General features: G+C 36.0%; 1 protein-coding gene across 1 annotated transcript in view; it reads right to left on the bottom strand.

Moving 5' to 3' along the window:
- Positions 1-14,147, bottom strand: part of melt (ventricular zone expressed PH domain-containing protein melted) — a 283,797-nt gene that overhangs the window by 50,452 nt on the left and 219,198 nt on the right. The window contains exon 14 of the mRNA XM_090368782.1: positions 13,465-13,614. Coding sequence (XP_090224908.1) covers positions 13,465-13,614 — 150 coding nt within the window. The remainder of the gene's footprint in view (positions 1-13,464; positions 13,615-14,147) is intronic.

The raw sequence follows: 14,147 nt of genomic DNA, 5'->3' as shown, positions 1-14,147 counted from the left end.
TACAGGTTATGCCATCAACTCTGCGAGTCCTACTTAACTTTATGCTTAAAAGTTTTCCTAATAAACAATGATCTGTAATTATGACATTGCTAATTTCATATGGCTCAGCCTCTTCTCAGCATGAAGAGTCATTTTTCAGTAAAGACAGGTGCTAAGTACCTGTTCAATTCATCCAAAATGTCATCTTTCTCACATCCGGTGCACAAAGGTCCAACCTGATTCGCTTTTTTCTTCCTTGTATTCACATACATGAAAAATTTCTTGTCCCCATTCTTTGCTCTCTTAGCTAATGCTTTCTTGTACACAGCCTTGACCTCCCTGATTTTTTTTTTTTTTTTTGCAAAAAGCAAGAGTGGGTTCAAAAACACAGATTTTTCAGAAAAGGCAGGAGATTTTGTTATAGCCACCTAAAAATTAAATTTTGTTAAAAAAACAAGACAATTTATAGTAAAATAATAACCATAGGACTGTTTACCAGTACAATATGCTTTTAAACATTAGATTACCTAACATTTTCTATCTGTGGATTTCTGTTTAGATATCAGACATCAACTGATTTTGATTGTTGTTCTGGTTTCAAGAAAGATACTGTTACAGACTTTGCCCTCTTCAGAAATGTTCAGGCACAGTTTTGTTCCCAGTAATCACTCCACTGTCTAGACTTGGTTGCAGGAGCATCTATAAAACTTCACCAGAAAGAGATCTGAATTCAGTTTTATTTTTAAAATCTGGCAGAATATTCCCTCACACTCAGATTTGATATAAGGAACTGTTAAAATGCCAAGCATAATTTGTTATATTTCAAGCATCTTTATGCATTTGTCAGTTCCCAAGCTAAGGACCAGTGTGCATCAATTCTTTCTTCACTGTACAATCATTCTTTGTTTCATAATAGTATTTGGTACAATGTTATCATGAAACGAGAAACTGACAGAACTAATGCAGCAAAACATTTACTGCTTCATCTATTTCTTTATCTTTAATGACACCAGAAGTACTGGAAACTTGTCCACAAAAAAATTTATAATTTGAAAATGATGCACTGCCAACTGATGATGTTTGTGCTACCAACATATTTATAAGAACATTGTTTTTCAATGGGCACTTGTGTACCCTGCAGTCACATGCAGCCATAAAGCACTTCCTCACAGAGCAAAAGTACAGAATCTTCTCTTTTTTCAGATTCCCCATGATGCATTTTTAGAAATGCCTAAGTATATATGAATCATTCTTCTGATTTAGTCTGCTATGGTAACCAATTTCAAAGATGGAAGTGGAAAGTTTTAAAACCATTGATAAGAACAAATTTGTACATAACATTCGTAACACTGTTCAATATATCTAGGAGTAATGACCTCAGTAGATGGATATGAGGTATATAGTATTCATCCATTTTCACAGAAAGGCATACAGCCTCACTTTCAAAGCACAAATTAATAAGATGACAAGGACAGTCTATTACCACCAAATGCTCAATCTCCTCTTTTAATGCTCTTTCTACTCCAGTTTTTAGGCTTATCAACTAAATGCAAGACAGTTTTTTGAAGGAAGCTCACATGTCTTCTGATTGCAATGCTTGCATTGGGAAACAACCCAATGCAAAAAACAGCTTGCATTGGGAGCAAGCTGTTTTAATGTGACTTTTTATTATTATTATTATTATAAAGGGTCACCACAGTGGGATCACTTTGATTCCTGCCATCAGTAGCAGCTCAAAATGGTTCATTTTTCAGAGTGAGATCTGAAAAATGAGGCACACAAATGATAAATACTTCCTCTTTATACTCCTTTCTACCCCTTCATATGTTGAAAGCCATTTTCAATTATCTTTTCACTGCTCAAGTACTATGAAATTTGTACACAACAGAGAATATCACTATTATCCTGGTTTTCTGTTTTGCAATGTAGTCTATGATAGCATCCTGGCGGCAAATTTGTTAACAAACATTAGGCAGAAATTCATCAAATCTTTTTTAAAAAATTCCAATTTTAATGTAGTGTTATTATTTTTTAATAGAAAAACGGAGAAGCTCTGTGGCTGACTATATTATGAGGGTGAGACAGAGAAGAGCCAAATTTTTTTTTTTTTATGAAAACCCCAAACACGAGAGGTATTAGAACCTATGGTACTTAGTACTGTGCTTGGGTTGGAGGTTGAGAAGATGAAAGAAGATATTTGTTCACATTAGACTTGAACTTCTGTAGACTGTAATTTCAGGAAATACATATGAAGGAAGGTTGTTCCAGAAAGTGGCAGTTGAATGAACAAACGAGGAAGATGAAAAGTTGGTTCTGTGAGTTTGAAGTTGGACAGTAAATGGATGTTGGCTGGTGGCGGCAAGTGTTCGGACTGTTTGGAAAAAGAGAGAGTGGGACTTATAGAAGCCAATTCAGAAGAACAGTGCCCATGGAAGTATCTATAGAAAAGGCATGCAGGAGAAACAGTATGTCTATGAGACAGCGAGTGGAGAGACTCTGTTAGAGATGAGTCATTAATTAACCTAACTGCCCTCTTCTGAATGGAATCTAGAAGCCCGAGAGAGGTTTTGGGGGCACTGCCCCAGATGTGGGAACAATATTCGGTAGGGTGGATTTGTGATTTGTACAGAGTGAACAACTGTTTGGAAGAAAAGTAAAGGCGAGAGCAAAAGAGAAAACCAAGTTTTTTAGATGCAGAGGAAGCAATATTTGTAATGTGCTTGTGCCAAGAGAGATTAGAAGTCAGGGTAATCACCAAAAGAGATATCAACTTACCTAGAAATCGGAGTGTCACCAAAGATAAGTATAGGAGTAGAAGAATCCTTTTTGCGAGATATGAGACAAGGCTGAGTTTTAGAAGGATTGAAATCAACTAAGTTGTCTTTGTCCCACTGGAGAATTACCTGGAGATCAGCATTTAAGGAATTGGTAGCGGATATTCGAGAAGTTGAAGCTGATTGAGCAGGGCAAGGTTTCTCAAAATGGAAAGTGGAATGCAATGTGCTATCATCAGCAAAACTATGGATAGGATTTCCAGTCAATGGAAGAAGATCATTAAAATACAAGAAGAAAAGAGTGAGAGAAAGAACTGAACCTTGGGGGACACAAAAAATTAATTTAAAAAAAACAGATTTTCTGTTGTAAATCCAGAAGATGGCAGCTATCCCAATGCCTTGACAAAATCCAACGAGCTGTCCCTACAGCCTATCATCAGTGCTCAGAGAACCTGGCTACAGAAAATTACTCACAAGGTCTTTTTTTATCTTCCACTACCCCAAGTGTGGTATCATACCGTTGCTATGTTATTCTGGGATTTCTGCCATTCATTTGCACCACTTTGCATTTCAGTGTTAAACTTCAAATGCTACTTCTCAACCAATCTGCCTAATTTTTCTAGCTATTGTTGCAGTGCCATACCCTGATTATTGTTATTAACCATTCTGCCAGCCTTTGTAACATTTGTGAACTTAAACAATAAGCCTGATATGCTTTCATCAGGCTTAATTAGTGATATCAGTGAGGGGAACAAAAGGGTATTCTTACCAAGAAATACTTAAATTCTGTAAACTGTAGCATCCAGAAACTAGGCGTCTGAAAAGAGACCTGATTAATTTTTTTAAGGCTTTGAATGGTTTGAGTATGCTAAATGAAAAGGACTTGGGGGTAATTGTGCAGTCAGATATGAAGTTTTCTGAGCATTGCAGACAGTCGCAAGAGTAGCTCATGGTGTCTTGTTAATGATATACAGGAATTTTCTAGCAGGGATAAGGAAGTGATTATCCCCTTATATAAGGCAATGGTCAGGCCACATCTTGAGTAATGTATACAGGTCTGAAGGTCTCATTTTAGGAAGGATGTAGAGTTGCTGGAACGAGTACAGGGGCCAACAAGATTAGTAAATGGAACAAAGGGTTGCTTTTACAAAGAAAGGCTTAAGTTTTGCAAATTATAGTGTCTGGAGACGAGGCACCTGCGAGGTGATCTGATTGAGGTGTATAAGGTCTTGAATGGTTTGAGCGAGCTCAATGCTGATGGGATTCTTCCTCTTTCCCATATTAATCGCCTGAGGGGACATAAATTCAAATTGAGGAAAGTCAGTTGTAGAATAGATGTGCGGAAATTTGCCTTTAGCCAGGGGGTGGTTGATTGTTGGAACAAGCTTCTATCTGTCACTGTGGACGCTGACAGCTTAAATAAATTCAAGGCAGCACTAGATAAACATTTGGAGCAAATGGATGGGTGAAATGGGAAGGTTTGTTTTTTTTTGTCTGATTGCCCAATTCTTGTCTCTGCTCTGCTCTGCTTCTGAATTGATATTAGCATTAGTAGAGGCATATGATGCAAGAAAGCAAGCTTATTCAGCATCAGCCAAAAAAAAAAAAAAAAAAAAACCACACACCACTCCCATTTCACCCCTCCGTTCGTTCGAAATACCTGTCCAGTTGAGCTTTAAATTTGTTTAGGCTATCAACTTCAACAACAAGTGATGGAAGTCGGTTCCACCAACCAACCACCCGCTGGCCAAAGGCAAATTTCCGCACATCTATCCGACATCCGTCCTTCCTCAATTTGAATTTATGCCCTCTGAGGTGATTATTAGCATTAGCATTTAATGCTAATAATCACTGATGCTGTATAAGCTTGCTCTCTTGCATCATATGCCTCTACTAATGCTAATGCCATACTTGCTTTTGCTCAGACAATGCAAGTAAAGGAGGCATATATTTAGACTGAGGAAGGATGGTTGCAGATTGTTGGAACAAATTTCGATCTGGTGTTGTGGAGGTGAGCAGTTTGAAAAATAAGGAAGAATTTGACAAATTACTAAAGGGGATCAATAGGCAATGTGGAAGTGTTTTTTTTTTTTTTTTTTTTTTTGGCTAATGATATATAATCTTACTTCCTTGCATCATATATCACTATTAACTCTATTTTATAGCTTAATCAATATCTAAAATTCAGATTTATTATTGCATAACCTGGGAATTGCTATACTATTCCCAAGTTATGCAACAGTAGTACATATATGCAATAAAATTAGATTATATATTTTATAATACAATTACTTTATAAAATCATATTTGGTAATGTACACGGTGCTTTATATTTCAGGTGCCCTCAATTATCAAACAACAAGAGTTGAAGGAGTTATAAACTATATTGTACTCAAGAAGTATTTGCCATGGTTAACCTCAACAGAAAATTTTGTACATTAAGGTTCAGAAGATTATTCTAAATAAGTCCTGTAACTTCAAAAGGATTGGCACAGCTGTTCCAAATTTACTGAAATGTTTCTCTGGCATTGAGACTCAGAGAGCCATGGAACTGCAATTAGAATTAAAAGCTTCCTAGGACTAATGAAACATATGCTGAAAGTGTGGCATTAATCTGACTCTGACCTTTTGAGTAATACTTTATGTAAAGGGATAAACCAAAATTTTATAGTGTTGTGCAGGGGAAAGAATTTGAATTACTATTGGTTTAATTTTAATGAAATTTGGAATGACTTGATAAATCTTTCTAAAATGCCAAATACAAGATTTCATCAAAATCTCTCCACTGGGAGCCAAGTTGCTATATGCATACGGACAGATGGATGGTTAAGAGAACAGACACTTTATGCATATAAAATTGCTGTTGTTTGTTGTTGTTTGGTTGGTTTTTAGGAGCGTTAGCAACTAAGGCCATATTGCTCCGGGATATGCGGTGGTCATTCCTTGACCTTTTCGCATCCTCCGTATTTGGTGGTGACGGGCTTGAACCCCGGTCTAATCAAGAAGCGTGTGCTGTGCACTGCTGCTCCTTCCCACCTGGCTACGGAGGCGCCTCCATATACAACTGCAACAAACGTATATTAGATAATGTATGCACTGTGTTATATTAGAGGCATGTTTGATTATCAAATAATGTGCCTGAGGGGTTAAAATTTATCAAATCCTCACCATGTGTTGTTCCCATGATAAGTAGGTGTGAGGAGATTTGTATAACAGTTTTTCTTTCTTTTTTTTGAGGGTGCAATGGGTGCAAAGGAGATTACAGGTTAACTTAATAAGAATGATATTTTGTACAAAAATGAAGATAATATTCTAAATAAGTGCTAGAATTTTTAAAAGTGTCAGTTATCATTCCCAGATTTATGATGTTTCCATAGAGGTTAGGCAGGAGAGCTATAAAATTGGAATTAGACCTAAAATCTCCACAAAAAAAAAAAAAAAAAATTAAGTATCTATCTGGCTTTTCCGTCTCAAGTAATGTCTGAAGCATATTTATAATAGATTAATTTTTTTGCAAGGAGACTGGGGGAGGGGGGGTCTCTAGAATCATAATTGGTCACAAAAGTTTTCCAAGCACCAACAATATAGATGATGAAGATCTGGTGTTGATCTTCCTTTCCTTCTCAAGTGATGCCTGAACGTTCAAAACTAACAGTGGTTTCTGCATGGCGAGAAAACTGGAGCTGTTGAATTGGAATTAATCCTAAAACCCTCAGGAAGTAACAGTACACAAGCTGAAAATGTAGTTTCAATCAGACAATTTCTTGTTGAGTAATTGTTAAGCATTTGAAATATACCTCCACTTATTCAGAAAGGTCGAAATTTTGTAGTAAACAAAAAATCTGAATTTCTACTGCTCCAATTTTAGTGAAATTTGGGATGGCTTGACAGTGTTTTTAAATGGCCAAATAAAAAATTTCATCAATGTCCATCCATTGGGAGTAAAGTTATTATATGCAGACAGACATGGTGAAGGCAGTAGAATTGACACACAATCTCTCAAAGAAGAACAACAAATGCTAGCAGTCATTCAGGAGAGTATGCAACAAGAGAATAATTGTTACTGAGGTGATTAACAAAGTAAACCTACTAATTACTGACCATAATTGAATGAACTGATTATAACATCTAATTATGCTCATCACTAATCCCATATATTTATTTTGAAAATAAAGCTTTGTTATTTTATAAATTTGAACAGGTATCAATTCACTTAGCCACCAACTTTTCATTTTTCAAAAAGCTAGACGCATTTATGAACAGGAGATTTTTCAGAAAACGCAGGAAGATTTTTAATGTCCACATTGTCAGTAAAAATTAAATTTCACTGGCAAAATACACATTATATATTGAAATAAGGCCACAGGTTTATTTAATAGTAAAATGTGCTTTTAAACATTAACTTAGCTAACATTTTTCTGTTTATGGATTCATGTTTCAATATTCTATTAGACATCAACTGATTTTGATTGCTTCAAGAGAGATAACTGTTGACTTTGCCCTCTTCAGAAATGTTAAGTCAAGTTTTGTTTATAACAATAGCACTGCTGTTCAGACTTGGCTGTCATGACCTTTTGCAAAACATCACCAAAAAATAATTGAATTTAGTTCTTTTTTCACTTGGTTAAATATTCTCTCACACCTATCACTGTGATGAGGAATCATTATAAGAACAAATGACTTGGGACAATCTCATACTTCAAGCTTCCTTGGCTACTTTTTTGTGAATGAAAAGTTCTTTTTCTTGGCAAGTTTATTAATTTGGCTTCTTTCGAAACTTCTGGTTCATGAACTGAATTTGCATATTAGTCTGTAGCAATTACTAGTAATAATTTGCACTTTTCAATTTGGTAACTCTGAAAAGTTCTCATATGGCTTTTCTCACCTCTTCTTTAAATAGACTTGTCAAAGGTTACCACTGTTCTACCAGCATAGTTACACATGCACTTTTACTTCAGTGGCATGCACTAGTTAAAATTGTTCAAATCTATTTTTCCATTCAGCACTTCTCTCAGTAAATGTCCAGAAAACATTCATCCACTTGCACAGGAAGGTATGCAGCTCACTTTTTAGCATACAAATTAATGAGATCACAAGGACAGTCTATTAATACTAGTTGCTCAACATCTTCTTTTGATATTCGAGCTACTCCAGTTTTTAGGCATAATGTTGATAAACAACTTAATGTTGATAACGTGCATGTTATGCACATTATCAATGTTAAGTAGCGGAGAGTTTTTTGGAGGAATCTACATGCTTTCAGACAGTTTAGATGTCAAACAGTGTCAAAAATGAAAATGATAATTGAAAGCAAAAGTGCTTTCAATCTGACATTTAAAAAAAAAATTTTTTTTTACATAATCATAACCAGAATGGGGTATAGCTGGGAATCACTTTGATTACTGCTATCTGTACCAATTAAAAATGGCCAATTTTTCAAAATCATCATACCTATTCATACAATTTCACTAACAATGCCAGCTTTTGTTTTTTCACAATCATATTTTTTTGCTGTTTTGCCTGCTATTGAGAAAAATATTTCTGAACAATGTGTCTGCATGATCGGCACAACTGAGGAAGATAACGTTCTATGGCAAAAAAAAATGCAAATAAACATTTGAGACGCAGAACATTATCATTACTATAAAATGCTATATTATCTATTTTTGCATTTATTTCTATGCACTGCACACTGTCTCTATGCTTTTTTTTTTTTTTTTTTTTTTTTTTGCAAATACAGCAATACCCCGAAGTTATGTGATAGGTGGGTCTGACGAAAATCGCTAAAGTCAAATTCACGTAAGTCGGGGTACAACTTTGCATATAAATACATATAAATTTTGTTTAATTGGGACTAAGGACTAACAAAAACACTAGTTTAGAAGAAAAATATTTAATAAAATTGCAGTTGTTTATACATATTAATACAAAATATGTATTAAAAAAATAAATGAGTTACGTAAAAAAGTTATTTCGATGTTGATGGCTTCATAAAATCTAACAAATTCGTCTGACGACACAGCGCCTTCTTTTTTTCATGCAGAATTTCTTCTTAGCAGGTTAATAATTTTTTTATTCCTTGCTTTGTAGCTATACCCGTTCTTCATTGGAGTCTGTTTTCTAAAATTTTTAAGCCATTTTCAATTGAGCTGAGACCTTCTGTCAACCTTGCAATTGTCATGTGCTTTGCTTTTCTGGTTGAACTGGGTCTGAAGTGTCAGATACTTCAGTGACGTTTTGCTCACGCATCTCTATGAGCCCATTCATTGTCAGCTCCTGACTATGTGAATCCAACAGCTCATTGACATCATCACCATTGACTTCTAAATCTAACTGCCTGGCAAGATTAACAACTTCTATCACATGAGCGACATGATCAGTTTCTGGCATTGTTTTTGTCTCGTTTTTGAAAAAAAAATGGACAAAGTTTCTTCCAGACACCATTCAATGTTTTTTTGTGAATTTCATCCCAAGATTCTTCAATGATTCTTACGGCATCTAAAACATTGAATTGTTTCCAAAAGTCTTTAACAGATATCTCACTATTTTGTCTCATAGCTTCATTGAGATGTTCAAACGAACGCCTCGTGTAGTAAGCCTTGAATGTTTTGATGACTCCCTGGTCCATCGGTTGAAGCAAGTTGGTTGAGTTTGGAGGCAAAAACACAACTTTCACACGTGGGTCGAAATTAATTAGGGTGGCAGGAGGGTGACCAGGTGCATTGTCAATAAGAAGCATCACTTTACACCAAATGAAAAAAATCAAGAACCGCGTAACTCAGAGTTCGCGTAAGTCGGGGTATTACTGTATCTGATTAAGCAAGGACATTTTTTTTTTTTTTTGATTTTACAATACATAGAAAATCTTGCATATACGTCTTATGAAATATTATATCATATTTCTTTAGCATTTTACTGAAATCTCTGTTATGTACAATTATTTCAATACTAAAATGACTTTTCAGTGAAATGACTGAAATGAGTTGTATTTTGAAACAAAATAAAAATGCAGCATAATAGTGCTGATCCAGAAAGTTGGCCACTGTGCAGATATCTAATCTATTGTCCATAATTATAAGCACTTCATATACTGCACTCACTCAATACTGTTGCCAGAGGAATCTATCGCTTCTGATACTGCAGTCTTTATATCAGCCCAAGTTCCAAGAGATCCACTTGTACCAAATGTCCAAGCCAATCGATAAAATTGTCACTCATGCTCTCAGTTACTGCATGAAAATTGCTTTCCACGATGTTTTCTCATTGTACAATAAACTAGACCCTATCAAATTTCTTCTTTCCAATGCACTTGATGTTATCTGTTTGGCAGAGACCTGGCTTGGTAGTAATGAGAACTCACTATTATGTGTGGTACTGGTGGGTTACTTGTTCCTCACTGCATGTCAAAAAGACCAATGAATCCATTTTAACTCCTCTATGTTTTCTGTGGACAATTCTCTCTTTTGACAGCATTCAGTAAAACTTTAGAACAGGGTGCAACACTCCAGACTATTGGCGAGAAGAAAAGACCAAAGGCAGGCAGTGATTGACCAGTGGCTCTTCCCACTCATTGGATTATTCAAGCAAAAGAAGTGCAGGTTTTTTAATAAACTTTAATTTTTGCCCTGTTCTAAAGTTTTACCGATTACGGACATCATTAATTACTTGAATCCATCCTGAATTAGTGGCATAACAAACCTGACTTTTTTTCACTAGCTGAAAATGAAAGTCTATTAAAAAACCCACACTTCTTTTGCTTGAATAATCCAGTGAGTGGGAGGAGTCACCACTGATCAATCACTGCCTTCTTCCTTTTCTTCTTGCCAGTAGTCTGGAGTGCACACCCTGTTCCAAAGTTTAGCCTAGCATTCTTTACCTTGATCTGGTCTTTTCATTGATTCCCTGTGAACTGAAGACATTAATTCTTTTAATTTCCCTTTTTTTATGAGTCAAATCCCCTCCAGCCAACTTTCCAATATTGAACCTAAGTGAACAGATAGATCGAGGAGTGTATACTTACTACAATCTTCACCTGATCCAGCTATTCCACTCTGATCATGAAGCAATTCTGTTTACCTTTAACATCCCAAGAAGCAATTTTAACTTACTGGTGAAGCTGAGTACAAGAATTACAGCCTCATTCTTATTGATTGTGACCTATCATTAACTGTTACCAGATAGGTTGTCTTAACTGCAAATCATAACTAGGTCTAAAACCTAGGCCTATTATCCATTATAAAAGCCAGACTCCTGCTCTTAATCACACCTTTTGGGAGAAAGAGGGTTTTGTAAGAAGCCCTGTTTCTATGAGGTATTTCTGTCTTTGAGATTGCAAGTGGAAATTCACTAGCAATCTCTGCCTTTTTCAAGGTCAAAAGCAACCTTGAACCAACTAAAATCTGTTGCATTAAGAACCATGGAACCTATTCTGAGGAAAGGAAACTCCCTCCTATAACTCACAAATGGCTGACATTACTCATCACTTTGATATTAATTGGTGGTTTGATCATATTACCAAGTTCTCAACCCATACCCTGTGATGGCAGACATCCAGATATACCTCGCTCCTCCATTCCATTTCAATCCATCGATATTGTTTGTATTTTTAAGTTCAGCTGATGAATGCAATGAATACCTTTCCATCTTCAGCACTCAAGAATGATTCTTTAATTTATCCTTGGGGGCCTAAGTGCATTTATCCTTGAATCTCTTCTCAGAATCTTTAACTTTATTCTAGAACAGCATTACTTCCCTCCTGGCTGGAACTACCACACAGACTTCTTCCAAAAACCATTTTGCTTCCCAAGTTAAGACTTCAGGTCAATCTTTTCTGCTTCAAGTTACTTGAGATTGCCATCCTGGCTTTGATGATTACTCAAATTCTCCAGAATCAACCACCCCTCAAATGCAGTATGCTATTCCTGGCAAGCTGTATTCTTCTGTTACTTCACAGATCACACATATATTTGGAAACAGAATAGAGATGATCATCATCTACCTGGATTTGCAGGCCTCCCTTTCTTGTGCACTTTCTCAAGAATTATTTCCATATTAACAGGGACCTTCTCTGGTTGCCTGCATGAGAGAACAAACAACCATAATCTTTAAGTGCAATTGCCATAGGAGATCAAGATCCATTATCATGGGAGTTCCCAAGATGATGTTTTCTCAACTGTTCTCTTCATGGCACTAGTTCTGTTTGTTGTCAATAGATATGATATTCTCGCTTATGCCAACGATGTAAAGGTACTTGCAAAGATTGATTCTGAAAATAATCCACTCTGCATCCAAAAGGTAATTAATCAAAAGTTATTTGTTCTTGTCCTTCTTGTCTGTCTTGTATTTGTCCTTCAACCTATCCATAAATCCCACAAAATCTGCCCAAATCTGGTGTGGTGTTTTCAATCTGTAAGACCACTATAAAGATTGTCTCATCCCAATTCAATCTTGGAGACATTTTCGACACCAAGATCTTAATTCATTAATGTGTCTAATCTGCTCTTCTCCGTTGTATAGCAAAAAATCAGCTATTCCATGTTAGATGTCTTTCTGTGGTTTGTAAATAATTTGTTACCAAAATCTTCCCAAAGTTTTCTATGGGTCAGAAATCTGAGTGTCTGTTGCATCCAACCACAGTGAAAATAGTCTTCATTTCCAAATATTGGTTGGTTCCTTGAGTATGAAAATTTCACCTCTCCAGCAAATGACCGCTACTAATACGGCCAAAACTGTGGATGTTTCTTGGCTTCCTAATCTCATCAGAGATAAAAGATCAGTTTTCTCCATCAAGATGATGACCAGGCTAATCTTTGAATACTGCAAATGGGTTACATGCTCCTTGATTAGACCGGAGTCGAGTCCGTGACCACCAAATACGGAGGATGTGGAACGGTCAGGGAATGACCACTGCACATCCCCAGAGCAATACGGCCTTAGTTGCTAATGCTCCTAAAAACCAAATAACAACAACAACAACTGTCTCAGGTCACATCCTCTATTGACACCTAACAGTAACAGGAGTGCTCGCTCTCTCTCTCTCTCTCTCTCTCTCTCTCTCTCTCTCTCTCTCTCTGGGAGATTCCAATGGACTGAAATGTTGCTCACCATACAGAACCTAGACTGCAATCTTTGCAATCAGTTATTTTGGTTTTTTTTTAGGAGCATTAGCAACTAAGGCCATATTACTCCGGGATATGCAGTGGTCATTCCCTGACCTTTCTGCATCCTCCGTATTTGGTGGTGATAGGCTCGAACCCCAGTCTAATCAAGAAGCGTGTGCTACGCACTGCTGCTCCTTCCCACCTGGCTACGGAGGCGCCTTCTGCAATCAGTGCTGCTACCTCTGACCTGACTGATGGGGAAGAAGTTGCTCCTACTGCCACATGATCTAAGAGTGGATATTGCATTTCTATAATACAGTTCTATTTCCTAAGTATACACTCCTTTGCCTGCTTGCTTTAACTTTACTTCGGGTGGCTAAACTTTTGACTTTAGGGCACCCTGTTAGATGTCCTTCAGGATATCTAACATGTACATATTTTTATAATATGTTATTTTATAATTTTATTCTTGATTTTTTTTAGCCCCCTGGCATAATGCTGTGAAGGATTCCTGCACCAAAATAAAAGAAACTGCTATTACTCTATAAATTTAAACTTTTAATAAAATTGAGAAGAGAAAAAAATAAATCAACACAATATTAAGAATTTACCTCAATTACAGGTTCACTATCCTGAAGAAATCCTAATGCTCTATCAGGATGGTTACATAAAAAACATCCCCACAGATTTTGTGGTGCGTTGTATTCAAAAACATCAAAGAACCTGGCATTTCGTAACTCAGCAATTAGCATATCCTGATCCTGCAAGCATAAAAGTAGTTTGACAAAAACAAAAAAGATGAAATAGGAAGTGGAATGTCCTTAAATCAATAGATTTAACAAGATTTTAGGAAGGGGGGGGGGGGAATTACCACAAACCACATGAAACTAGCTTCTGTAACAAAAACAAAAAAAAAAAAAAAAAGAAGAAAATGATAATAACAATTACACTGGTCAAAATTGTTTAGGTAATATATAGGAAAGAGGAAACTACCACTTTAATTAAAATTAATTCTGCATTGGGAAAGAAAATTTACAGCTTGTTACAGTATAGAAAAAAAAAAAAAAAAAAAAAAAACCACCCTACTTTCATAACCAACATTAGAAATTAAGAATTGCATACTGAATTTACATAAAACAGGGATTAAGAGGTTATAGGGAATGACTCCTAATTATTAACTATCTGATGTTATGTGCATTTGAGGTTGGGAAGCATGTTTTATTATCTTAGTCCTTCTTTGTCATAGTGTAAAAAATTATGAAAATCCTAAAGTCACAAAACTTTATTAGACATG

Source organism: Mastigoproctus giganteus, chromosome 2 (assembly GCF_048544385.1).
Source record: "Mastigoproctus giganteus isolate SK-2022 chromosome 2, ASM4854438v1, whole genome shotgun sequence".
Classification (NCBI taxonomy): Eukaryota; Metazoa; Arthropoda; class Arachnida; order Uropygi; family Thelyphonidae; genus Mastigoproctus; species Mastigoproctus giganteus.
Note: the sequence above shows the minus strand (reverse complement) of the source record. Positions and strands in the feature narration are given on the sequence as shown.